Source organism: Aotus nancymaae, unplaced genomic scaffold, assembly GCF_030222135.1.
Source record: "Aotus nancymaae isolate 86718 unplaced genomic scaffold, 86718_ANA_hifiasm-v0.15.2.pri h1tg000007l, whole genome shotgun sequence".
In the NCBI taxonomy this organism is placed as follows: Eukaryota; Metazoa; Chordata; class Mammalia; order Primates; family Aotidae; genus Aotus; species Aotus nancymaae.
The window spans coordinates 12567287-12594684 of NW_026988418.1; the positions used below are offsets into that span (position 1 = coordinate 12567287).

The 27398-nt window shown below is 35.8% G+C and overlaps 1 protein-coding gene and 1 long non-coding RNA gene across 6 annotated transcripts in view; one reads left to right on the top strand and one right to left on the bottom strand.

Annotated features, from left to right (window-relative positions):
• The window catches only part of LOC105705079 (BEN domain-containing protein 5), a 1464486-nt gene that overhangs the window by 709777 nt on the left and 727311 nt on the right, over window positions 1-27398 (bottom strand). For all 5 annotated transcript variants that reach the window (XM_012434679.2, XM_012434678.3, XM_012434677.2 and 2 more), the window contains exon 4: window positions 7995-8089. In XM_012434679.2, the coding sequence (XP_012290102.1) occupies window positions 7995-8089 (95 nt within the window). The remainder of the gene's footprint in view (window positions 1-7994; window positions 8090-27398) is intronic.
• Window positions 22976-25803, top strand: LOC135272581 (uncharacterized). The gene is made up of 3 exons (XR_010340601.1): window positions 22976-23085; window positions 24623-24800; window positions 25580-25803. It is a non-coding gene; the product is annotated as an uncharacterized LOC135272581 (long non-coding RNA).

Here is a 27398-nt window from a genome sequence, read left to right on the forward strand (position 1 = left end):
AACCACAGCAACCAGCTCATTCTGAAGGATTTCTAGAGTTCTTCATTTTGTTACATGTATGGCTATAAAGGGCTCCCCTCCATGTGTCTTCTCACCCCTCGTTCAATCTCTGGGAAGTCTCAGATCCTTCTGGGACTTTGGACATTCTATAAAATATCTGTATGCTTTTGGGCCATTTTTTGTAAAAAGAAGGTTGTTAAATGAAGTAATGTGGGTTTTATTTTGTTAGTTTTTGTTTGGAGGTAATTCGAAGTTCTCATGAATTTGGAAAAATAGTTCAGATAGATCTTGTGTACTCTTCACTATGTTTCCCCCAAAGGTTCCCCAAAGGCTGTATCTTTTATTACTATAATACAATATCAGACCAGGAAATTTACACTAGTACAATATTTGTGTATAGTTCTATATCATTTTGTCACCTGTAACCACCACCACAATCAGAATACATAATTATCCCATTACCAAAAAATCTCCCATATGCCACCCCTTTATAGTCAATGATATGATTTGGCTCTATACCAGTCAAATCTCATCTTGAACTGTAACTCCCATAATTCCCACAGGTCATGGGAGAACCCAGTGGGGGGTAATTGAATCATGGGGGTGATTCTCTCCTGTGTTGTTCTCCTCATAGTGAATCATGAGATCTGACGATTTTAAAAAATGGGAGTCTTCCTGTACAAGCTCTCTCTTTGCCTGCCACCATCCATGTAAGAGCTGACTTAGTCCTCTTTACCTTCTGCCATGATTGTGAGACCTCCCCAGTCATGTGGAACTGTAAGTCGATTAAACCTCTTTTTCTTATCAGTCTTAAGTATGCCTTTATCAGCAGCATAAAAACAGACTAATAGAGTCACTCATCTCCTTTTTCCTCAATATTACTATATATATATATATATATATATAAAACATCACAATCTACTGGTGTTGACATTTACCAATTTGAGGTGTAGAAACCCTACTTCATTTTAGCCCTTTTACCTTTCCATATGTAATTGTGTTAAATATTTCTTCTACATATACCTAGAACCATGTCAGTGCTATAATTTTTGCTTCAATATGAGGCATATTTAGAAAACACACACAAAAAAGAAAACTCTATTGTATTCACCTATATTTTCATTCTTCTTACTGTTGTTTCTTCCTGATATACCAAGAGTCCTTTTAAAATTTTCTTTCTGTTTGAAGAACTTCCTTTATCCATTCTTTTAGAATAGGTATGCTGGCAACAAATACCTTTAGTTTTATTTTAGCTAGAATGTCTTGATCTCTCCTTTATTGCTAATGGATATTTTTGCTCAATAAGAGTCTGGGTTGACAGTTCTTTTCTTTTAGCATTTCAAAAACATTGTGTCACATTACTCAGCCCTCAGTAGTTTCTGATGTGAAGTCTGCTGTATTTCATTTTTTTCCTGTTGATAAGGTATCACTTTTCTCTACTGTTTTCAAGATTCTTTCTTTGTCTTTAATTTTCACATATTTGATTATGACATTTCTTGGCATGGATTTTCTGTTTGAGGTTCACCTGGTTTCATGAATTTGTAGGTTTATTTGTTTTGCAAAATTTGGGATGATTTCATTCATTTTAAACATATATTTTCAGTCTCACTCTCTCCTATCTTTCTGAAACTCCAATGGCATAAATGCTATAATCTTTTGTTAGTGTCCCATAGGTCCCTGAGGCTCTGTTCATTTTTCTTTTAAGTCTATTCTTTTCTTTTTTGTTTACAATGGGTAACTTCTATTGTTCCATATTCACATTCATTTATTCTCTTCTCTATCTTCTGTACTCAGCTATTGAGCCCATCCTTAAGTGGGTGGTAGAAGGTCACATTCTCCATGTAATCTGACACCATGAAGAGGAAGGAGGGAATTCATTACTACCCAGCAGAATTAAGGTCCTGTTTCTTACTTCTTTCTGACACCACCTATTAGGGGATGGGGGGTGGCAAAGAAAAAAGTCTGTGCTACCCACCAGCCCTTTGTTGGTGAAAGTAGAAATGTGGATGCAGGGTTTTTTTTTTCTCCCTTTGTATTTGGCTGGAGTAGGTGATCACTGTCTCACAATTATCTCTCATGCTAGCCTGTCCCTTTTCTGTTCCTTTATTTAGTATGAAAATATTTTGGGGAGCATCTTTTATTTGTCTGTACCTGTGGCATTTTCAGGTTGCCAGCTTCTCTAGCAACTATTTTGTCATACATGTAGCAAAAAGGAAACCCACAGAACTCACGATACCATTTCTTAGGTCCTGATGTAACATGGTAAAAAGCCCCATAAACCTGCATACCTCAACCATACCCCAGCTTTCTGTTGAAACTGCTCTCTGCAACCCAAATGTGACAGGCAAGCAGTCCAAACTCACGCCATCTTTGCCCCTGCGACTTGTAATAAGTAGTTAAGAACTGTAATTTCCACCCTACCCAGACAATGTATAAACAAATGCTTATCTTGACTTTTGTGAACCACTTAAGTAACAATCAGAATGTCAAAAGTCCCCTGGCCATCAGAATGTCTGGAGCCCCTCACCCTCATCTTAGCCCAGGAATCCACTGGAATGTCCGGAGTCCCTCACCCTCATGTCCGCCCAGGAGGTGATTTACAGAATCCACTAGCCCTCGGAATGTCTAGAGCCCCTCACCCCCACCCCTGCCCCTCACCCTCACTCCTGAGGTGGTTTTACGGGTATAAAAAGTCCTGACACCCTCCTTTCGGGGCCACGGGTTGGAGACACACGAGTCCTCTGTGGCCGCCAGCAATAAAGACCCTGCAATTTGGCATACTTTTGTCTTGGTGTTGACTTTCTATGCTCACTCCATTATAACACTAAGGAACCGAAATAGTATTCCCTCTTCTCTCCACCTTTCAGAGATTTCCATATTTGTCTCATAAATGCTGTGTATAGTTTTAGCTACACTCTAGAAATAGAGAGAAGTGCGTCTAATCCATCGTGTCCCAGAACCATATACAAAATTTAAATGAAACAACCACAAAGATCATTTTATAGCTCCTAAAGTAACCATTTCTTTTCAATGCCAATTTTTAATGCTGTCCAAATTGCACTAAAACTGATGCAGTGGCAGACCAATGGCAGCATTTTAAATTGGTACATTTTTAGAGAACATATATAACAAGAGTTTATAGACATTTACTCTACAGTCTATCTCTTAGAAGCTGCTTGTAAAAAATAATTTAACAAACCTAAAACCTACCTGGTATTTATTATTTACTATACTTTAGAAAAATATGGGAAATCCAAATGCCCAGAAATAGAAATATGATACAGGAAATGATACATTAAAAAAGTAAAAATAATTATTATTCAAATATGGTATGATTAACACTTAGAGAAAAATATTTCAAAAAATTTTGATACAATGTTAAATGAAAATATCAGCATACAAATGAGTATATACATTTAATTGCTTCTGTGTTAAAATGTATGTAAGAAAAAAATAAAAAAGGAAAATGTAAAATTAAAAATAATCATTAGGTTTAGTGGCAGAAATTGAATGAATGAATTAATTAATTATAACTATTTATTGAATACCTGTTATGTACCAGGCACAGTTCTAGATGCTAGAAGTATAGAAGTGTATGCAAATGACAAAAATCCTGACACCAATAGTGCTTACTTTGCAATAGAAGGGGAGATAGAAAATAAAATAAATAATATATTATAGTTTGTTGGATGGTAATAAGTGCAATATAAAAATAAGAGAAAAAGAGAATAGATATGTGTGGAACAGTGAAAAAAATTTAATTTTAAACGTATGACTTTTTTAGCTGTGAGAAAACAAGTATGACTGTGTTCTACAAAATGTTTATAAATTTATAATTTATCAAATGAAATATTAATTTTTTAACAATAAAGCCCCCATTATTTCAGAAAAGATACAATTAATTTCAAAATTTTAAAATTTTAACAGGAGCAAGTCTAAACATTACTACATTAAGACTTATAGAAACTGTGAATCTATTGCTATGTGTGCAAACCTCTATAACTGCATTTCATTCAAAGAATGTTAAAATTATGTTTACCTGCTGTCTATTTTATAAGCCTATATCTTTTTCATTTAATTTTGCAGCCAAATGTTTGAGAGAGCTGTCCATATTTATTGTCTCCATTTCTTCATACATTCTTCATCCCCCAACTTACTCCTTTATCTACACACCCTGGCTTGAACTCCTACCACCAACCAGATCACTAAAAGTGCACTCACCAAAGCTTCTAATGACCTTCATGTCATTACATGCTTTAATTATCTTTGACCTAAATGGTAGTTGGCAATGTTAGTTACTCCACCCTCTTAAAAAAGCCTTCCCTCTTTGGTTTCAGGACACTACATTTTCTTGTTTGTTTGTTTGTTTGTTTGTTTCCTATCTCTGTGGCCAGTTCCTCTTATCCTCCTTTGTGGGCCTCTTATCCTCTACCTAGCCTTTAAATGTAGGGATTTCTCAGATCCTTATCCTAATCTCTCTTCACATGGCTTCCCTGAGAATCACATCTTCTCCTACCATTCTGGTTATCACCTGTAGACTGATGATACCTTAATCTGTACTTCCAGATTCCTCTCTAGTCTCTTACCAATATTCTGTACTGCCTACGTGACATCTCTGCTTGGATGTTTCCAGGCACTTCTAGCTTAATGCTTCTCAGGCCAAACTCATCATCTCCCTTATTCAGGCAAATCTTCCTAAACTGTCTCTCCTCCTATGGTCCCTATCTTCAGTAAACGACATCATCCCTTCTGTTGCTCATGCCAGAAAATCTGGGAATCATCCAGGACTCCTCCCTCTCTTTTACTCTCTACATCTAGTCAATCACAAAGTTAAATTGATTCAAACTTCTGTTAATCCTCAAAACCATCCACTTCCTTTATGACTAGTTACCACCCAATCCATCATTAGCTGTAGCCTAAGGTATATCGCGAAAACATCCACATAATTTTCCTCCTCTCCAAAATAGTCCCCATTCAGCAGCAAGACTGATCTTTCCAAACTGCCAATCTGATCATGTCTTGCCCTCATTTAATCCTTTTAATTTATTTCCATTGTCATTAGAATCAAGTCCAAGTCTTTAGCTTGGTTTATAAGGCTCACCTCAATCACTTCTCCAATCACTTTCTCCTCAGAATTTAATGCTTCAATAACATTGGCCTTTTCTCATCAAAGATAAAATGTCCTCTCTCATTTTTTGGCCTTCAAACACATTCTGTTTTTGTTCTCAGCATAAACAATACTTCCTAAGGAAGGTATCTTATCCTTGGTGTATATGAATTTCTCATTATAACAGTTATCATACTTTACTAGAGTTACATATTTAATGTTTAGCATAGTAGACTGTAAGCTATGAGAACATTAAACATATCTCTCTTGTCACTGTTATGTTTTAATGCTTTGTGCAGTTCCTGGTTCATTTTAACTACTCGGTAAGCATTTATTGACAAGGAGAAGGAAGGGAGAAAGGAAGGAGGGAGAAAAAGAAGAAGAAATAATAATCAGTCTCGGGTGAATTACAAGAAAAGAAAAAAACAGGAAATTGTTTAAATAATAACACACTTAAGACTTTAAAAATATTTACACATTCATTTCACATTCGTTTCTTATAACAATGCTGGGAGGAAGTATTATTGTGCACTTTTTATAGTAAAACAACAGAGGCTCAGGAAAGAGGTAGCATGGCTCATCATGTTATTTCTTCCACCCAGAATCCCATTTCCTTAATTTTATCCACTTTCCATTCCTTGAGATATAGCTGAAATATCACCTGCTCCTTCGAGTGTCTCTTTTCTCCTCATGGCCTTAATAGTATAATTTTCTTCCACTTCTCTAATCCCACTGCATACTTTATGTGCTAATGATTCTTAGCACAATGTTCTCTATATCCCAATATCTAGAACAGTGCATAGCACATGATGGTGCGGAATAAAGTCCTATGAAGCAAAAAAAATATCTAAACATCTCACTTGAGGAAAGGAAAACTCTGAAGCAACATAAGCAGCTTTGTATCTAAGTTCTGGGGATGGCAAGGTAAAAAAAAAGGAGATATTACATATACAAACAATGAGATATTACATATACAAACAATGTAATATGTTATGGTACCTTATGCCTAAATGGCTTAATAAACTACAACAAACTCGATTCTGAAAATTTAGGCTCTTTCAGACCACTAGAGGAGTCCAATGACTGGATTATGGCTACCGCTGAGTGCCTGTCAACATTGCATAAGAGCACCAACTTAATTCTAAAGCATCATAATCCAAATGCAAGGACCCATTAATATTGTCTTGTCAAGAGCCATAACAGAGAAGACATAACATAGTTCATGAGAAAAAAAAGAAGCAGTGAAATAATTAAGACTTATGCATCTTCAAAAGCACAAAAAAGGACTCTAGAACTTAACACTTGGGAAAAATGGATGGTGATTATTGTTGCTGAAAAAGATCTCAACACAGAATATGGAAAAAGATATACAATGTCATTTCTAAGGCCCTCATGAGCAGATCAACAGTCATTTCCTTTTACTTGTAAGGTTTAAAGTACTCATCTATACAATGCCTATTAACAAAGAAATGATTTCTATTATTATCTACTTGGGCTGGAATCAGAGACTCAAAGCAAATGCCTATCCCTTACCCAGAAAGACTGAGAGAAGGAGCAGCAGATTAGTTGATCTGATACAGGAAAGCAAAAAAAGAAAAAAAGAAAAAAATGCCCAAGGAGATATTTTTACCTTTAATAAATGGTTTTCATTATTGTCATCAAATGCCTACACTTTTATAAACCTTAGCTTCTCAGCCCAACATTTATAGAAAATTGCCAAGTATCATTTGGAGATAAAAGCACAATTCAATATTTATGAACTGCTTGTTTTCTATAAATACAGACATTCAGAGGCTATCTTCTCACTAGTCATTAATATTTCAACAGAGATCAAACTAGAACAATATTAACAATTCCTTGCATTTGTATAGGATTTTATAACATACTATTAATAATAGATGCCATTTATTGAGCACTTAGTAAGTGTCACGCACTTTACGTGTAAATTCTCATAACAAATTCAGTTCATTTTAATGGGTATTTACTTAACACCTACTGTGTGATAGATGAATAGATTAATAATACTAGGCTTTTGTCTTTGAAAGCTCTCATTTTGTCACACTCAATCAATGTTTGTTGAATGAATAAATGAATGAATGAATTGGCTGAAAAGGTATTATGGGGTAACATAAATAACACAGGGCATCCCTTACTCTTCATGATCTTCATAAAGTACTTAACTTTTCCTAGCCTCGATTTTTTTATCTGTAATATAGGGATATTTTAAATTTCCTTTGCAAAATTATGGAAATGGTAACAACAAATATAAAGCATTTGACACAGATGGGGTTTTAGTAAATGGAGTAGTTTTATTACTAGTATTATTAATGTTATTGTTACCATCATTACTACAGCTATTAACCAGTCCTATCCAACTCCCCTTTTCCTCACTATAGCAATGGTACAAATAGAACTTTAAAATCCACAAAAACTATGCAAAGCAAGAGAAAGCTACTGAACTGTAGTCCCTAATGTCTTCCTAGGCTACTGTACATAATCTATGCTTATGCTAGGAAAAAAAAAGAACCAATTTTAATTATGTTTCCAAAGATACCATGATAAAAGCCAAACAGGACAGGAAGCTTACCAAATAACACACTGCCTTTTCTCATAATTCAATGCTGGTCATTCAAGCACATGACCGTATTTCCAACATTCTCAAGAACAGTATCCAAACAATGGACATACGGAAACTCATATTCATTCTTCTCCAGTGACAGAAAGTCTGACCCCCAGCTGTACAGCAGATAAACTTGAGCTCTGGGTCAAATTTTCTTTTAAAAAATTATTTTTAATTTTCTTTGGGTACACTAGTAGGTGTGTATATTTATGGGAACTGGGTCAAATTTTCTAACCAGGCAGGGGTTCTATTCTGTAGATCACTTACCATTTTGGCCTACTGGTAGATTTCACCATAGGGGCCATCCCATCTCTGTAGAGACTCTTGGTTTTACTGAAGTTAACAATGTTGAAAATGACCCTCTGGAAAAGAAAAAAAGAAAGAGGGAGTTCATCTTAAGACTATGCTATGCAAATTCTACTTCCTGATAATTAAGACAGGAAATAATAAGCAGGGTTAAAGGAAGCCATATGGACTAGCAGCCAACTGTATAGTGAGAATAAACAGTGATCATGAGAATGTAATGTGTTTGCTAAGCATAGCAGTTAAGCATTAGCTCTAGAACCTGGAAACTTGAGCTTTAGTACCAACTCTACTGCTTTTGAATTGTGTAACCTTGCTAAGCTACTGAACATCTTTTCAGTGTCCTGATCTGAAAAATGAGAATAATAACAGTACCTATTTCATAGGGCTCTGATGAGAATTAAATTAATATGCGTACAGTATTTGGAACCATACTTGGTACATAATGAATGCCATGTAAGTTTTAGTTATTATTAACTGTACCCTTCTCTTGACTGATGTAGAATTTACATAGAAATAAATAATATTATCATCAGGGTAACAGTAGTACAGTTAAAGTTCAAAAACACTAAAAATAGTAACTAAGAACAAAATTGCAATGAAAAAATTCTACAACTACTTGAAACCCCTTTGACTAGCACTGGAGGATATATATCCTCTTTCGTACCCTCTTAGTTATTTTCTACTAGGGGTCAGGGTACTAGGCTCAACTCTAATCTCAGCATATGTTTATAGTGCCATAGGTACTTGGGTAAATCTCTCCTCACTCTGGGTCTTATCTTTAAAATGAGTGATTATGGCATTCTAGATGCCTTTCCAAGAGGACAGTATAGTTAAGATCAGATCTTTGTTTTAGCAAACAACTTTGTCATAAGAAAGGAGGGAAGATTACCAAAGAGAAGAGAAATGTGATTAAAAGCCACTTTAAACCACTGAAATAGTTCAAAGTGGAGAAGATGAGAGCTAGAGGTAGAGCAGTTGGTATAGCTGGAGAGAAGAAAAGATTTCAAAATGTTACCACAGGTTATCCAGGGACAGTAAAAGACACAAAAGCATCGAAATTCATGTATTATTTTATTCAACAAATATTTATTGTGTGAGGTATTATACAGTATCAAATGCCAGTAATTTTATATACTTTTTTAAACATCAGAAATATTCTCCTATAACCATAAAAAATAAATATTTACATCTTCATTTAATAAATGTAGAAACTATGGCTCAAAGAGGTTACCTAACTTGATTGAAGTCATGCTAGTAGATGACAGATTTGATATTTGAATCAGGGGATAAACAAATAAGATGCACATGATTTTTACTCTTAAGTTAATCACTAGGATTCCAAAATTCCATAACCCTAAACAAGTCTATTTACCAAAGGCAAAAAATAAATTTAATGGTAATTATTCAAGTATTTAAAATTTTGTTTTGTTAAAAAGAGAAAATCAAAACTATTTCCTCTGGCCTCATGTTTGGGACTATACTAAAATGTTTGTCCCATGAAATAAGCTTTTAGGCATAACTTGTGTTTTCCTTTCTCCTCAGAGACCCAGCCATTTACCCCATCTCTAGGCATTTTGGTTTCAGAATTTCCTTTTATCATTAAATTAAGTCATCAAGAATGTCCAAGGCTGTTCCATTATTAATAACCTAGACCTGCCTTTTGTCAATTAAATTACTTCTCTCAGGGTCTTGGCTAGTATCTGATTAAAGAAAATCAATATTAAAGGGACTGGCCTTTGAACCTTATAGAGCATAAACCCCCCTTTTTTTCTGAGATTCCAGTTGTCAGATCCACTTCCAGTGAATCTGGAAGTCGTAGTGCACTTTCAGGATCTGGATCATTGATTAATACAGAAAGCAAGCTAATAAAGAAATATGTAAATATGTGAGGCTAGAAAAAGGAAATGAGAAATAAAGAGAAATTTCTACTGATCATTAACATCCTACTTTGTGCCTAGGAAATTTCCCAGATATTTTAAATATCCTATATTATTTGTCTACTCCATTTATAAACAAAAGTTGCTTATTTTAGCCTGATTTTAGATGTGAGGAAATTGACACTTAAGCAAAGTGGCTTGCCCTCAAAAAATCCCCAAACTATTGGTAGAGGTAGGACTTAAACTGTAGGTGTTTTAACCATGAAATTATACCTTCTCTATAATATTACATGGAAAAAGTAACATCATTTCTTACCAATGCCTGTTCAAGTATGTTTTATGTTTTCCAGCCATTTACCAGCATTGCTTGTGGTGGAGAGAGTCAAAAGTATATGGTAGCAGGAAATGCAGGAAAGCCTGAATTTCCATATTTTAAACTTAATCATTAGTTTTTACTCAAAATGAATAATGAGATGTGGTATCTATAAGATAATGGCAACCACAACAATAATAATAATAATTTCTGAGCACAAGCTATATACCAAATTCTGAGTTAAGCACTTCATTCACATTATAACCATGTTTTATATATTAGAATAACCTAGTTGTAAGTTAGAATCACTTGTATAGCTTTAAAAAATGGCAAATGCTTGGGCCCCACTCTAGAGATTCTGATATTTGATGCATTATCTCATTTGTTTTGAGGATAATGAACTTTTTGAAACAGGAACTATGTGTCGCCTCTTATTTACAGATGAGGGAGTGGCATTGCAATTAACCAACCTAAAATCATATAACTATTAAGTAGCAGAGCTAGTATTTAAACCAAGTCTGTTGACTCAAAAGAATAAGATTAGAGATTTTTTAGCCAGATACACTTGGGATTGAATCCCAGTTCCCTACACGTTCTGTGAGTTTAGGAAAGATAATTATTCCTTTTTTTTCTGGACATTGATTGTTTACATCCAAAACTGAGATGGCAACAGTATCCTACCACAGTTGTTAAAAGAATCTGTAAGATTATGGAAGTAAATCACCTAGTATATTGTATCTAGATCTAAACAGGTGTTCAATGTTTATTGAGCCTTTCCCCTTCTCATCAGTAAAGTCATATATTTTGGTACATTACAATATCTTCCTTCCTTTCTTCCTTCTTTCCTTCCTTCTTCCCTTCCCCCCTCCCCCCTCTCTCTTGCTTTCTTGTTTTTCTTTAGATTTAAATTTTTAACCTGAGCTTCTTGTTTCAGTAATATAATGCTCTATATCAGAGCTCTGCAAATAGTGACCACAGTACACTGGTAGTCTAAGAGTAGGTATAACCTTCAAGACAGTCACATGTGAGGAATGGAGTACTACCCATCCTGACCAAGGGTTTCATGGTGCTACTAAAAATGTGCAAGCTCCATTCCAGGTATAGGTCAAAGAGTGGTCCAATGTGGGAAAAGATATTGTGAAGAGCCTACATGCAGTCCTAAACAGTGGCTTTAATTTTCTGTCTTGTCATATATGCAATACTTTTGTCCAATCATAACTACACTTCCCATTTAATGTTGTTCACATTAGTTTCAGAGACTATTCTAATGGGATTACAACAAGCTAAAAATCTTAGGCTCAGCAATGAAAACCACTAACAAAATGAAGAGCCAACCTCCAGAATAGTAGAGAATATTTGTAGACTATCCATCCTACAAGGGATTAATAAACAGAATATATAAGGAATGCAAAAAACTCAACAGCAAAAAAAAAAATAAAGTAAAAAAAATAAAAAATGGGAAAAAGACCTGAATAAACATTTCTCAAAAGAAGACATACAAAGGGACAATAGGTATATGAAAAAATTGTCAACATCATTAATCATCAAAAAATGTAAATCAAAACCACAATGAGCTATCATCTCACCCCAAATAAAATGGCTATTATCAACAAGATAAAAAATAAAATACATTGGTGAAGATGTATAAAAAAAGGAACACTCATATATTGTTGGTGAGGATGTAAAGTAGTACAGCTATTACGAAATACAGTACAGAAGTTATTCAAAAAATTAAAAAGAGAACTGCCATGTGATCCAGAAATCCCACCACTGAGCATATACCCAAAGGAAAGGAAATCAGTACATTAAAGAGATATCTGCACTCCCATGCTTACTGCAGCATCATTCACAATAGTCAAGATATAGAATCAACCTAAGTATGGATCAATAGATAAATGGATACAAAATGGAATATTATTAAAAAATACATAAATAATGGAATGTAATTCAAAAAAGGATTAAATCTTGTCATTTGCAGCAATGTGAATGGAACTAGTGGTCATAACATTAAGCGAAACAATCCAAGCATAGAAAGACAAATATTTCCTGTTTTCACTCACATGTGGGAGCTAAAAAACTAGATTTCACAGAGGTAGAGAATAGAACAGTGATTACCAGAGGCTGGTAAAGAAGTTGGAGGATTAAGAGAAGTTAATTAATGAGTACAAAGATACATATGGATAGAAGGAATAAGTTTTACTATTTAATAGTACAGTAGCAAAACTATAGTTAGTGATAATTTATTATGTATTTCAAAATAGCTGAATAGAATTGCAATTTTCCCAACACAGAGAACAGATAAATGTTTGAGAGAGCGGGCAAGATGGCTGACTAGACTCAAACAAGTGGAGTGGCTCCCATGGAAGGAATGAGATGACTGGCATGTTTTAAACAGATCTTCAGAGGGAAGGCATCAAGAGTGGATGGAGGAAAGACACAGAAGCTGGGCTGAAAGGGGAAAGAGCTGGGAACCATGAATAGGTTAGCACACACCAGAACTCATTTTTGAATCACAACAGCTCTAGGGGAATGGATGAGTTAACTGGCAAGGAGTAACCCACTCTCACCACCAGCCTCTGGAACCCTGGCAGGAGGAGAACCCTCGACCACCATGGACACTTGAAGTGGCAGGAAAAGCTGCTTAGAGAAGTGGTAGAAGTAATCAACCAGCTGATGTGGAACTCAGAGGGTTTGGTGCAGGAGCATCTGTAGTGGAGCACAGCCAGGGACTGCCATCCCCCTAGGCTTGAGTTGGTTCCATCAGAGACTTTATCCCTAGGGGAACTGTTGGACCTGATCTTTGCAGGCCAGTCTTCCATATCAGATGGGGCTGGTCAAACCTGACCACCCTTTTGTCTGCCGGCCATTCCTGGGTCCCCAGCCTAGCCATGCCTGCTTACAGGACAGTCTTGGGTTCCCTGGGGCCCCAAATCATAGCTGCTGTGTGGGCAGACCATGCCTGACTGGTAAAGAGCTCCAGTGAGGCAGCCCCTATAGCCATGAACCAGATGCACACTCCCCGACACTGCAGCTTCCCCTTGGCCCATGGCAACTCCCACATCACTTTGCTGGTGTGTCTGCATGAGTGGGTTTTGTTTTATTTGCCCTTCCACAGGCAAAAATGCAGTCTGCTCCCTCTTGCCCTGCTGCAAGCCCCACCCCTTCCAGTGCCCCCCTTTTGCACTAACACTGCTCAGAGCACAGCGAATCCTCTCACACCATGAGCAATCACTCTTGCTTCAGGGGCACATAGAAGACCCAAACCTGCATCAACCAGAATCCCATCCCCAAGTCAAGACCACCTCCAATGCAACCTCGTACAGTCTCCATTAGGGGACTTCCCTCCCCACAAGCTACATTGTCTTGCCACTGTGGTGAATGCCTGCAGGGAGGCAGGCACCCCTGCACCCTGCCAGCACTCTTCTGCAGCTGCTGCACCTCAGTCCCCTCAGCACAGTGAACTCCAAACCTTGAGCAGTTAGAAAACAAAGTTGGGGCCCAATACAAGTCTCCCAGAGTTAGAGCGCACAGTCAGGAGCTGGGAGCTGAGTGTTGGCTCTCTAAAACCTACCATAAATGAAGCCAGTTGGCTGAATCCACCTTATACCGCAAGCCCTCAAGGTCATCAAAAAGGATAAAAGAAAAAGAAATCCAAAAGTCAACAACCTCAAAGACTGCAGGCAGATAAGCCCACAAAGATGAGAAAGAATCAGTACAACAACTCTGAAAACCCAAAAAGCCAGTGTGTCTTCTTTCCTCCAAATGACCACATCACCTCTCCAGCAAGCATTCAAAATCAAACTGAGATGGCTGAAATGACAGAAATAGAATTCAGAATATGGATAGAAATGAAGATCACTGAGCTACAGGAGTACACTGAAACCCAACACAAGGAAAATAAAAATTACAATAAAATAATGCAGGAGCTGACAGACAAAATAACCAGTCTAGAAAACAACATAACTGACCTGATAGAGCAGAAGAACACACTGCAAGAATTTCATAATGCAATTGCAAGTATTAATAGGCGAATAGACCAAGCAGAGGAAGGAATATCAGAGCTTGAAAACTGGCTTTCTGAAATAAAACAGGCAGACAAGAATAGAGAAAAAAGAATGAAAAGGAATAAACAAAACCTCCAAGAAACATGGGATTATGTAAAGACACCAAATCTACAACTGACTGGTTGTCCCTGAAAAAGATAGGGAGAATGGAATCAACTTGGAAAAATTATTTTAGGATATCATCAATGAGAACTTCCCCAACTTATCTAGAGACCAACATTCAAATTCAGGAAATGCAGAGAACTTCAGTAGGATACTTCAAAAGAAGATCATCCCAAGACACATAATCATCAGATTCTCCAAGGATAAAATGAAAGAAACAGTGTTAAAGGCAGCTAGAGAGTAAGGTCAGGTCACCTACAAATGGGATTCCAACAGACTAACAGTAGAACTCTCAGCTGAAATACTACAAGACAAGAGAGACTGAGGGCCAATATTCAACATTCTTAAATAAAAGAAATTTCAACCCAGAATCTCATATCTGGCCAAAGTAAGCTTATAAGTGAAAAAGAAATAAGATCCTTTCCAAACAAACAAATGCTGAGGGAATTTGGTGCAACCAGGCCTGCCTGACAAGAGCTCCTGAAAGAAGCACCAAATATGGAAAGGAAAAACTGTTACCAGACACTACAAAAACACACTGAAGTATACAGGCCAGTGACACTATCAAGCAACCACATAAGCAAGTCCTCAAAATAACCAGCTAACATAATGATGGCAGGATCAAATCCACATATATCAATACTAACTTTAAATGTAAATGGGCTAAAAGCCCCAATTAAAAGACACAGAGTGGTAAGCTGGATAAAGAACCAAGAGCCTAATGGTATGCTGTCTCCAAGAGGACCATCTCACAAGCAATGGCACACGTCGGCTCAAAATAAAAAATAAAAAAAAATGGAAAAGAATCTATCAAGCATGTAATCCCAGCACTTTGGGAGGCCGAGGTGGGTGGATCACGAGGTCAAGAGATCAAGACCATCCTGGTCAACATGGTGAAACCCCGTCTCTACTAATACAGAAAATTAGCTGGGCATGGTGGCGCGTGCCTGTAATCCCAGCTACTCAGGAGGCTGAGGCAGGAGAATTGCCTGAACCCAGGAGACGGAGGTTGCGGTGAGCCGAGATCGCGCCATTGCACTCCAGCCTGGGTAACAAGAGCGAAACTCCATCTCAAAAAAAATAAAATAAAATAAAATTAAATTAAAAAAGAATCTATCAAGCAAACAAAAAATGGAAAAAAAGCAGGGGTTGCAATCCTTGTTTCTGAAAAAACAGACTTTAAACTAACAAAAGCCAAAATGACAAAGAAGGGCATTATATAATGGTAAAGGGTTCTATTCAACAAGAAGATCTAACTCCTAAATACATATGCATACAACACAGGAACACCCATATTCATAAAGCAAGTTCTTAGAGGCCTTCAAACAGACTTAGACTCCCACAATATAATAGTGAGAGACTTTAACACCCCACTGACAATATTAGATCATCTAGACAGCAAATTAACAAAGATATTCAGGACCAAAACTCAGCACTGAATCAAATGGACCTGACAGATACTTAAAGAGCTCTGCACCCCAAAACAATTCAATATACATTCTTCTCATTGCCACATAGCACATACTGTAAAATTGATAACAAAATTGGAAGTAAAATGCTCCTCAGCAAATACAAAATAACTGAAATAACAGCAAACAGTCTCAAAGACCACAGTGCAATCAAATTTGAAATCAAGACTAAGAAATTCAATCAAAACCATACAATTACATGGAAATTGGATAATCTTCTCTTGAATGATTTTTGAGTAAATATCAAAATTCAGGCAAAAAAAAAAAACAAGAAGTTCTTTTAAACTAATAAGAATGAAGATATAACTTAGCAGAATCTTTGGGACACAGCTAAGGCAGTGTTAAGAGAGAAATTTATAGCACTAAATGCCCACATCAAAAAGTTAGAAAGATCTCAAGTCAACAAGCTAATATCACAACTAAAAGAGACATTAGTTTCTCTTTGATATTAGTTTCTCTTTGAAACTAAGGAGAACGAAGATATAACTTAGCAGAATCTTTGGGACACAGCTAAGGCAGTGTTAAGAGAGAAATTTATAGCACTAAATGCCCACATCAAAAAGTTAGAAAGATCTCAAGTTAACAAGCTAATATCACAACTGAAAGAAACAGAAAACTAAGAGTGAACAAATCTGAAAGCTAGCAGAAGACAAGAAATAACCCAAATCAGAGCTGAACTGGAGATTGAGACACAAAACCCCAAAAGATCAATGAATCCAGGAGCTGCTTTAAAAAAATAAAATAAAATATACTGCTAGCTAGACTAAAAAGAAAAAAAGAGAAAATTCAAATAAATATAATCAAAAACAATGAGGAGTATGTTACCACTGACCCCACAGAAATACAAACAACCATCAAAGAATATTATGAATACCTCTATGCACATAAGCTAGAAAATGTAGAGGAAATGGATAAATTCCCAGACACATACACCCTCCCAAGGCTGAACCAGGAAGAAATTAAATCCCTGAATAGACCAATAACGAGTTCTGAAATTGAGGCAGTAATAAATAGCCTACCAACCAAAAAAAGCCCAGGACCAGATGGAGTCACAGCTGAATTCTAGCAGATGTATAAAGAAGAAATGTTATCATTCCTACTAACACTATTCCAAACAACTGAGGAGGAGAGAATCCTCCCTAACTCATTCTATGAGGCTAGCATCATCCTGATACCAAAACCTGGCAGAGGTTAAAAAAAAAAAAAAGAAAAGAAAAGAAAGAGAACATCAGGGTAATATCCTTGATGAACACTGATGCAAAAATCCTCAACAGAATACTGGCAAAAAGAATCCAGGAGCATATCAGAAACCTTATCCACCACAATCAAGTAGGGCTTATCCCTGAGATGCAAGGTTGGTTCAACATATACAAATCAATAAATGTGATTCATCACATAAATGGGACTAATATAAAAACCACATGATTATTTCAATAGATGCAGAAAAGGTTTTTGATAAAATTAAATTTTACTTCATGTTAAAAAACTCTCAATAAACTAGGCTTTGAAGGAATATACCTCAAAACAGTAAGAACCATCTTTGACAAACCCACAGCCAACATAAATACTGAATGAGCAAAAGCTGGAAGCATTCCCCTTAAAAATAGGTAGAAGACAAGAATACCTTGTCTCACCAATCTTATTCAACAGAGTATTGCAAAACCTGGCCAGGGCAATCAGGGAAGAGAAAGAAATAAAGGGAATCCAAATAGAAGGAGACAGATTCCATCTATCCTTGTTTCCAGATGGCACAATCCTATGTATAGAAAACCCCATCATCTCAGCCCAAAAGTTCTTAAGCTAATAAACAACTCCAGTAAAGTCTTAGGATACAAACAAAATCAAAATGTAAAAATCATTAGCATTCCTATACCACAAAACAGTCAATTCAAAAGCCAAATCAGGAATGTAATCCCATTCACAATTGCTACAAAAGGAATAAAATACCTAGGAATGCCCTAACAAGAGAGGCGAAAGATCCCTACAAGAACTACAAACCACTGCTCAAAGAAATGAGAAATTACACGAACAAATGGAAAAACATTTCATGCTCATGGATAGAAAGAGTCAATATTGTTAAACTGGCCATACTGCCTAAAACAACTTATAGGTTTAATGCTATTCCTATTAAACTAACATTGAGATTCTTCACAGAACTAGAAAAAAACAATTTTAAAATTCGAATGGAACCAAAAAAGAGCCCAAATAGCCAAGATAATCCTAAGTAAAATCAACAAAGCTGGAGGAATCACACTACCTGACTTCAAACTATACTACATGACTACAGTAATCAAAATAGCATGATATTGGTACAAAAACAGAAATATAGACCAATGGAACAGAATAGAGAACCCAGAAATAAGGCTGCACACCTACAACTACCTGATCTTCAACAGACCTGACAAAAATGAGCAATGCAGAAAGGATTCCCTATTCAATAAATGGTGCTGGAACAACTGGTGAGCCATATGCAGAAGATTGAAATTAGACCCCTTCCTTACACTATATACAAAAATTAACTCAAGATGGATTAAAGACTTAAGTATAAAACTGAAAACTATAAAAACCCTGGAAGACAACTTAGGCAATACCATTCAGGACACAGGCACCGGCAAATATTTCATGACAAAGATGTCAAAAGCAACTACAACAAAAGCAAAAGTGGATAAATGGCATCTAATTAAACTAAAGAGCTTCTGCCCAGCAAAAGAAACTTTCAATAAACATACAGCCTATCCAATGGGAGAATAATTTTGCAAACTATACATCTGACAATGGTCTTAAAATCTAGTATCTATAAGGAACGTAAATAATTTCCAATACTTGATATTAGATTTGCTAATATTTGATATTAGATTTACCCTTTTTGCTGATATGATAGATAGGAAATTTTATTATTTTCTTAATTTATATTTCCTCAACTGCTAGTGGAGTAATCATCTATTCATGTATTTACAAACCTTTATATTCTTCTATATCTTGTCTGACTATACACTTGGCCCATTTTCTATTATATTGTTGGTCTTTTATATTTTGATCTATAGAAGTTCTTTATAAATTTGCATATTAACCCATTGTGAAGGTTACACTATATTTTTTTTAGTCATCGGCTTTCACTTTCATTTTTTATGGTATCTTTTACATAGTATTCTTTTTGTGAAATATGCAACTATGTCTATCTTTTCCTTCATAGTTTATGCTTCTGGTGCTTTGTGTAAAAAAAACCGTACATACTCTGGGTTCATAAACTAATGTGCTGTGTTTTCTTTGTGCATTTTATTTTTAATCTATTTAGGGTTTTTTCTGTATTTGATGTGAGATAGAGATCCAACTTGGTTTGTTCCATATGAGTGGCCCATTGACCCAGGACCATTCCTTGATAGTTCAGATTTTCATCTGATCTACAATATTGTTCTTGCTATGTATTGAGTCTGTTCCCAGACTCTTTGCTGTGATCCATTGGTCTAGCTATACAGATCCATAGCAATGTAAACTAAATTGTTTTAATTACTGTAACATTACAGTAAGTCTTGTTATCTGAAAGTCTGTTGCTGCTTTTTGTTGGCCTTCTACACTACTATATATATGTTCTAATTATCAACTTTTACATGCATAAACACACATAAACACAGACATAGATACTGCCAATGGGATTTTAGTGAATTACACAGATTTTAATAATGAATCTTCAAACTATGGCCACTTACTTAACATTCTGATTTGTTTCAACAATGTTTTATAGTTTTGCATTTTTAAGTCTTGTACTTTTGATTACATTTATTTATAGATATCTGATATTTGATACTATCATAATTGGTATCACAATAAAATTTTATTTTCTAATTGCTTACTGCTAGTATATAGATACACAATTGGGTTTTAAGTATTGACTTTGTATCACTAAATGCCTTTTTGAATTTTATGAAATTTTTAATTGCTCTAATTGTACATTATTGGGGTGTATATGTGATGTTTTGATATATGTACAGATGTATAATGATCTAATCAGGGTAATTAGGATATACATTACTTCAAACATTTATCTTTTTTAAAAAAAATTGTTATAATTTTGTGGGGTTTTTTAACCTTTTTTTTGAAACAGTCTCACTCTGTTGCCTGGTTTGAGTTCAGTGGTGCGATCTTGTCTCACTGCAACCTCTACCTCCTGGATTCAAGCAATTCTCCCACTTCAGCCTCCTGAGTAACTGGGACTACAGGCACGTGCCACCATGCCCAGATAGTTTTTGTATTTTTAGTAGAGACAGGGTTTCACCATGTTGGACAGGATGGTCTGACTCTCTTGACCTCGTGTTCCTCCCACCTTGGCCTTCCAAAGTGCTGAGATTACAGGAGTGAGCCACTGCTCCCTGCCGTATTTTTAACTTTTAAGTTTAGGGGTACATGTGCAATTTTATTACATAGGTAAACGTTTGTCATAAAGGTTTGCTGTACAGATTATTTTGTCACCCTGGTATGAAGCCTAGTACCCATTAGTTATTTTTCCTGGTCTCCCTCCTCCCACTTTTTACCCTCCCATAGGCCCCAGTGGGTTGTACCCCTCTGTGTCCATGTGTTATCGTTTAGCTCCCACTTATAAGTGAGAACATGCAATATTTGGTTTTGTGTTCCTGCTTTAGTTTGCTAAGGATAATGGTCTACAACTCCATTCATGTCCCTGCAAAGGACATGATCTCATTCTTTTTACAGCTGCATAGTATTCCATGGTGTATACGTATGAAATTTTCTTTATCCAGTCTGTCATTGATGGGCACTTCAGCTGAATCCATGTCTCTGCTTTTTGAACAGTGCTGCAATGAACATATGCATGCATGTGTCTTTATAATAGAATGATTTATATTCCTTTGAATATATACCCAATAATGGAATTGCTGGGTCAAATGACATTTCTGTTTTTAGGTCTTTGAGCAATTGACAGAGTTTCCAAAATGGTTGAACTAATTTATACTCTCACCAACAGTGTATACTAAAATTTCTTTTTTCCCACAACCTTGTAAAACAGAAGAGCCTCTTTAGAGGGGAACTTAACAATAAAGATGTTTATAACCTATAACCTAGCAATTCCACTTCTATGTGTTCTCCTTAAACAAATTTTGTACATTGTATAAGGAGATTTATACAGAGTTTTCCACTGTACCACTATTCATTTGTAATAGTAAAACAAAAAAGTAACTGAAACCACTTAATTTTTTTAAAAAAGGACAAATTATGATTCATTAGCACAAAATACTGTTTAGCATTTAAAATGAATGCATTAGGGTGACATTTATCAACATAGAGAAACTTCCAAAAACTATGTTTAATGAAAATGGCAAGCATGTTAACACAAAACAATAGTATATTTGCAATATAATACAAGTATAATAAAAATAAAAAATTATACATGGTAATAATTTCAGAAATGCAATAACTTCTGAGAGAAAGAAAGGAGAGAAGAGGTTAACTATATCCATAATGATTTATTTATCAAAATCAATAAAAGCAAGCAGGATCTGAAAGATGATAAAATGTTAATATCTGCTTCATTTTACTGTTTTTATATTTTATGTATATATGAAATTTCCCTAATTTAAAATTTAAAAATTTAAATAACTTTAATTCATTAGGAACTTTAGCATAAATATGAAGTAGCAGCATAATGTATTTTTTCCCAAATGATCAGCAAGTTGTTCCAATATCATTTATTGAATAAGTCACTCCTTTCTCACTTTAAATGCTACAATTTCCATATAATAATTTTTTTATGCTTGGGTTTATCTCTGGACTTCAATTTCTGTTCCACTGATCTGTATGTTTATCCTAATGATAGCCTCTCATAATTTTGATAATTGTAGTTTCATGATATGTTTCAATTTATATTAGGGCAAATCTGTAGTAAATGTTTTCCTTTTAAGGTTTATTTGGTTTCATTCATACCCGGTGACTTTTTCTTATCTTTTATGATTATTTTCTTTCATAATTTTGTTTCTTACTATGTTTTATATTATGTTTTAAAATTTTTTATTATAGTAAACATTTCCTTAAAATATTTTCATGTTTTTCCTACTTAGTAAGTTGTGTATCATTTATCCTAGTTTTATATTACAAATGGTTATATTTAAACTTCAAAATGAATATGATTCCATAACTTAGGCATGAGTAGTTTTTATTATGAATGATGTCAGTAACTTCTGTGAGACTAACACTTGGCACTAACCTACTCTGATAATACAGAAGGTTTATAACACAGTGGGGGAAAGCTGTTTGGAGTATGTCTAATAATATGTTCTAGTCATGTGGCACTATGTACAAAAGTTAGTGTGAATTGGGGAGAACTACACAGGAGTTTAGGATGAATTTGCCTTGTTGTCATGACACATAAAAGGTTACATAGAAAATAGGATATGGGGCTGAGTTGGGGACAAAATCCAGATCTCTATTTGTTCAGCCAATCAGCTACTTTTCTTCAGAGCCATATTCCCAGCTTTTATATTGCCTAGTGGGATTGCAACCTGATTCCCAGCATTGTGGACAGAAATACTGGAGTTTCTCACTATGTGATTTAACATCTTTCTGAGCCTGTTTTTGAAGGAAGGAAAATCATACTCATCTGGTAGCATTGTCTTTTATTGTTCCCTGAACACATTGTCTTGATAATTAAACATAATTGCCAAGAAATGTGTTCAGGGAACAATAAGAGACAACATATACGTATGTCATGTACATAATATGTACATATACATATATATGGCATACAATGCATATATACATGACATATATGTATATCATGTACACATATATGAATATGTACATGTATGTATAGACACATGTGTATACATATATGTGCGTATATGTCAGGATATAGAGAGATAGATCATATGTATGATTAAGTTAAGTCTCCTGCCCATAAAGAATCAACAAGTTGCCACCTAAAGTCTTCAAAAAATGCTGGACAATCCTGGGCCTCATATATCAAAAGCATGGAGTCTGGATAATCACTATGTGAAAAACGAATCTTTATCTATTATAAGTTGATGTTGAACAGTCACAGGGAACCAACGAAGTTTGTTAATTAGCTGCACCTGTGTCTTGTTAACTGGAAACTATCAAAATCTTCACACAGATACTGTAGTCTGACAGAGATGGTTAAAAAAAAAAAATGGCTTGCAGATTGCACATTAGAAGATTCTTCTCCCTCACTGAAAACTTGTGAGAAGGCAGCCAAAAGAGGTAAAAGGGGAATGGAGCAAAACATTCTCATCAAGGGAAGTTTAGCATATCAAACAAGGGCATTTGCAACATGACAGAGGAAAAAGATCTTTCAGGGAGACTCTTTTTTTCTCCCTACTCAAAGTAAATATCCACCAACCTACAGACAAAAAAAAAAAGCCTCTCTTTTCCTCAATCTGACAGCATTTCCTACAAAGAATTTTGTTCTACATTTTCGCATTCATTCCAAACATATTCCTTTAATCATAATTTTAATATTTATTAAACAAACAGTTATGGGGCTCCTACTCTGCTATGTGTTGCAATTATATAAATTAATAAGATTGGGCCTTTTGCCCTTAAGTGAGGAAAATAGACATGTAAAACACACACACACACACACACACACACGCTAAGGTAGAGTCTGTAGCCAGCCTAAGGGAAGGAAAGGTGAATTTTTACTGAGGAATAAGGACTGGCCAGGCAGGAGAGAACACATGGAAGATATTTCAGTGAAAGGGAGTAACAGGAACAAAGGCTAAGTGGTAACTCTGGGGCTGGGTAGGGTGACAGATGAGATTGTCATTAAGACACATGAGCCATGTTAAGAAGTTTTAACTTTCATTGAAAGCAATATGAAGGGCTTACTGAAGGGTTTTAATTGTAGGTGTGAAAGGTACAGATCTATGTTTTAGAAAGAGCAACTAAGGCTGCACTGAATGAATGTTCCAAGATTTATACTGGTCTCTGCAGAGTCAGCTGAATAAGTAAATGCCCTACTCTGAGGAAACTCATACTCTTAAGGAGAAAACAAGCAAGTAAACAAGTTATTGCAAATCCAGTGTCATCAATGCAAAAATAGAAGAGTATGTCAAGAACTCTTGGGGCTTTGGGTATAGTCCACAAAGGAGAGTGATCATATCTGCCTGAATGGGAGGAGTATACTTTCTTTTGTGCCACTTTCCAAAAGATGATGTGCAGTTCTGAGTCAAGTCGCTTTGAAATTAGTACCATAGTGCATTTCCCCTCCTACTTGTGGCTATGTATGGTTTGTAAGATGACTGAGATCAGGACCAAATCCTTCACTTCTTTTGTAACTTCAAAGTAGGTACTGACAAGGCTGAAGACAGAGTGTATGTATTTGTCCACTTTCACACTGCTGATAAAGACATACCCAAGGCAGGGTAATTTAGGAAGAAAAAGAGATTTAATGGACTCACAGTTCCACATGGCTGCGGAGGCCTCATAATCATGGTGGAAGGCAAAAGGCACATCTTACATGGCAGCAGGCAAGAGAGAATGGGAGCCAAGCAGAAGGGGAAACCTCTTATAAAACCATCAAATCTCATGAGACTTATTCGCTATCACAAGAACAATATGGGGAAACCACTCCCATGATTCAATTATCTCCCACCAGTTTCCTCCCATAACATATGGGAATTATGGGAGCTACAATTCAAGATGAGACTTGGGTGGGGACACTGCCAGACCATATCAGTGTATATCAAATAAAATCTTATTTAATAGGTTTTCTTTGTACCTATTATTTATTAAACAGGTTCTCCTTCCTGGGTGATGGGAAAGTCAAGGATAATACATAGAAAACCAGCTGAGTGGATGGCTTCAATCCTAGGCCAACCTATACTGCACCCAGTGAATGAATTTCCACCTATACTTACTTCATATTTCCCCTACACAGAGGTGCTATAGACCTAATAGTAAAGATGAAATAACAGGTATATACATCTGTGTTTTTTAATGGGCTACTCATCAGGTACAGGAGAATAAGCCATAGGTTTTCTCAGTGCTTCTGAAATTTTCAAACAGGAATGCATAGGTTTCTAAACTTAGGCAAAACTAAAATCCCTCCCTTTTTTTTAAAATAAAAAAACACACGAAAATACAAGATCTCACTCTATTGCATAGGCTAGAGTGCAATGGTGTGATCATAGTTCATACTGCTTTGGACTCCTGGGTTCAAGCGATCCTACTGCCTCAGACTCCCAAATAACTGGAATTATAAGTGCAAGCCACAGTACTTTGCCTTCCTTTTAAACATTTCTTCAGTACCTCCCTTAAGGGGGTCTTTCTCCTGCTGCATGATCTAACAGTGCTACCCACTTCTGGTTTCTATTAGACATATACTTATATTGGCTTTTGTTATCATTTTATAATAAAATGAGGAAAGATTTGAGTCCTGGATTACCTTGCTTAATGTTGGCACACACTTATCTTGATGATACATTTAATGATTGTCTGTTTTCTTACAAATGCATACAAATCATATGTGCTAGACTGAAAATTGTTCAGAATTATTCTGCGTACTCTGTATTCATATTCTTTGTACTATAATTTTGCTGCTCCTGTCATCAAAAGGTGACCCCTTTGAATTTGGGCTGATCTTGTGATTGGCTTTGCCCAATAAAAACTGGTGAAATGATGGTATACCAGCTTTAAGTCAAGACCTCAAGAAGCCTTTGTAGTTGCATATTCTCTTTGAAAATTCTACTATCAGCATTTGATCAAATCTAGGATAGGGTGACAGTGGATAAGAACACATCGACTAGAGCCCAGTTATTCCAACCAAAGCCATCTTAGATCAACATATAGACAGTTGACTTCCAAATATATGAGAGAACCCAGACAAGATCAGCAGATTAATCCATAGCTGATCACGATACAGAAAAACCATCCAGTTGGCCCATGGACATATGAGCATTAATAAATGCTTACTGTCTTAAGCCACTGGTTTTTGGTGTGCTTTGCTATTGAAAGAAATCAAAATATTTTATCCCAAAATATATTTCTTTCACTATTTTGAGATGGCTTTTCAGAGAGCCAGCAAATAAAAATAACCCCATAAAGTTGTGTTTTGTGTGAGAAATCTGTCTGTAGAGAATCAGAATTAATACAACCAGATCTTCCCTTGCCCAGATCCAGAAAAGATTAACTGAGAGTTTGACACATTTAAAAGTTCTGATAAAAACATTTACCATCTATTCTCTCGGAGGGCTACTACCTGTGAGGTTTCATTTACATAAAAGACCATCTTGTTAGTCAAGTCCCCTCTTCTTTCCCTCCCATATCCTGTCTTGCCACCATGACCTGATTTACCACCATAATCTGTTTTGGCCATGCTCTGAGCCCCCATTCATCCTATAACCTCAAGGTGGTATGTAAGGTTCTGCACCCCATTAGGGGTTAGGGTAATCATTCTGTGATTTTTCTCTATGCATGTGTTAACAAATTTATATTCCTTTTCTCTGATTAATCTGCCTTTTGTGGGTTGATTTTTCAAAGAAGCTTCAGAGAGTGAAGGGGAAGTTTTCCTTTAATCCCTGCAATGTTGGCACTGTGAGCAGAATATCAAAACTCCACTCCTCTTGAATCTGCAGTTAAGGGAATCCAGGACCTGATAAACTGATAAAAGGATAAGAATTTCTTAACAGCCAGGATCCCAACCTCTCTCTGTACAATCTGGTCAAGCAGATAGTAAATGTCACTGTCTCTTTCCTATGCAAAATTTTGGTTAATGGGAGAAAAGGATTTATGTAACTAGTCTTGGGGATAGTGACTCTGGTGTACTTTTTGGTGCATTCTGGCATGAATATTCATATTGTTTGGTCTCTTTTCTCCCAGAAATCATTTTTCCTTGTCTTTGTTTTTCTGTGTTGTTCTGTCATGAAGAGGGGTAGTGGTGAGATTCCCTCTCATCTTGTTTTATGTCCTGATAAAACATCACAAGTTATATCAGGAGGAGCTAGATAGAACAAGAACTAGAGGAGCAAGATAAAACAAATTCGAAAGCTAGCAGAAGACAAGAAATAACTAAGATCAGAGCAGAACTGAAGGAGACAGAGACACAAAAAGCCCCTTAAAAAATAGATAAATCCAGGAGCTGATTTTTTGAAAAGATCAACAAAATAAATAGACCTCTAGCCAGACTAACAAAAAAGAAAAGAGAGAAGAATCAAGTAGATACAATAAAAAATGATAAGGGGGATATCACCACTAATTCCACAGAAATACAAACTACCATCAGAGATTACTACAAATACCTCTGCACAAAGAAACAAGTAAATCTAGAAGAAATGGATAAATTCATGGACACTTACACTCTCCCAAGACTAAACCAGGAAGATGTTGAATCCATGAATAGACCAATAACAAGGTCTGAAGTTCAGGTAGCAATTAATAGCCTACCAACGAAAAAAAGTACAAGACCAGATGGGTTCGCAGCTGAATTCTACCAGAGGTACAAAGAGGAGCTGGTACCAGTCCTTCTGAAACTATTCCAAACAATACAAAAAGAGGGAATTCTCCCTAACTCATTT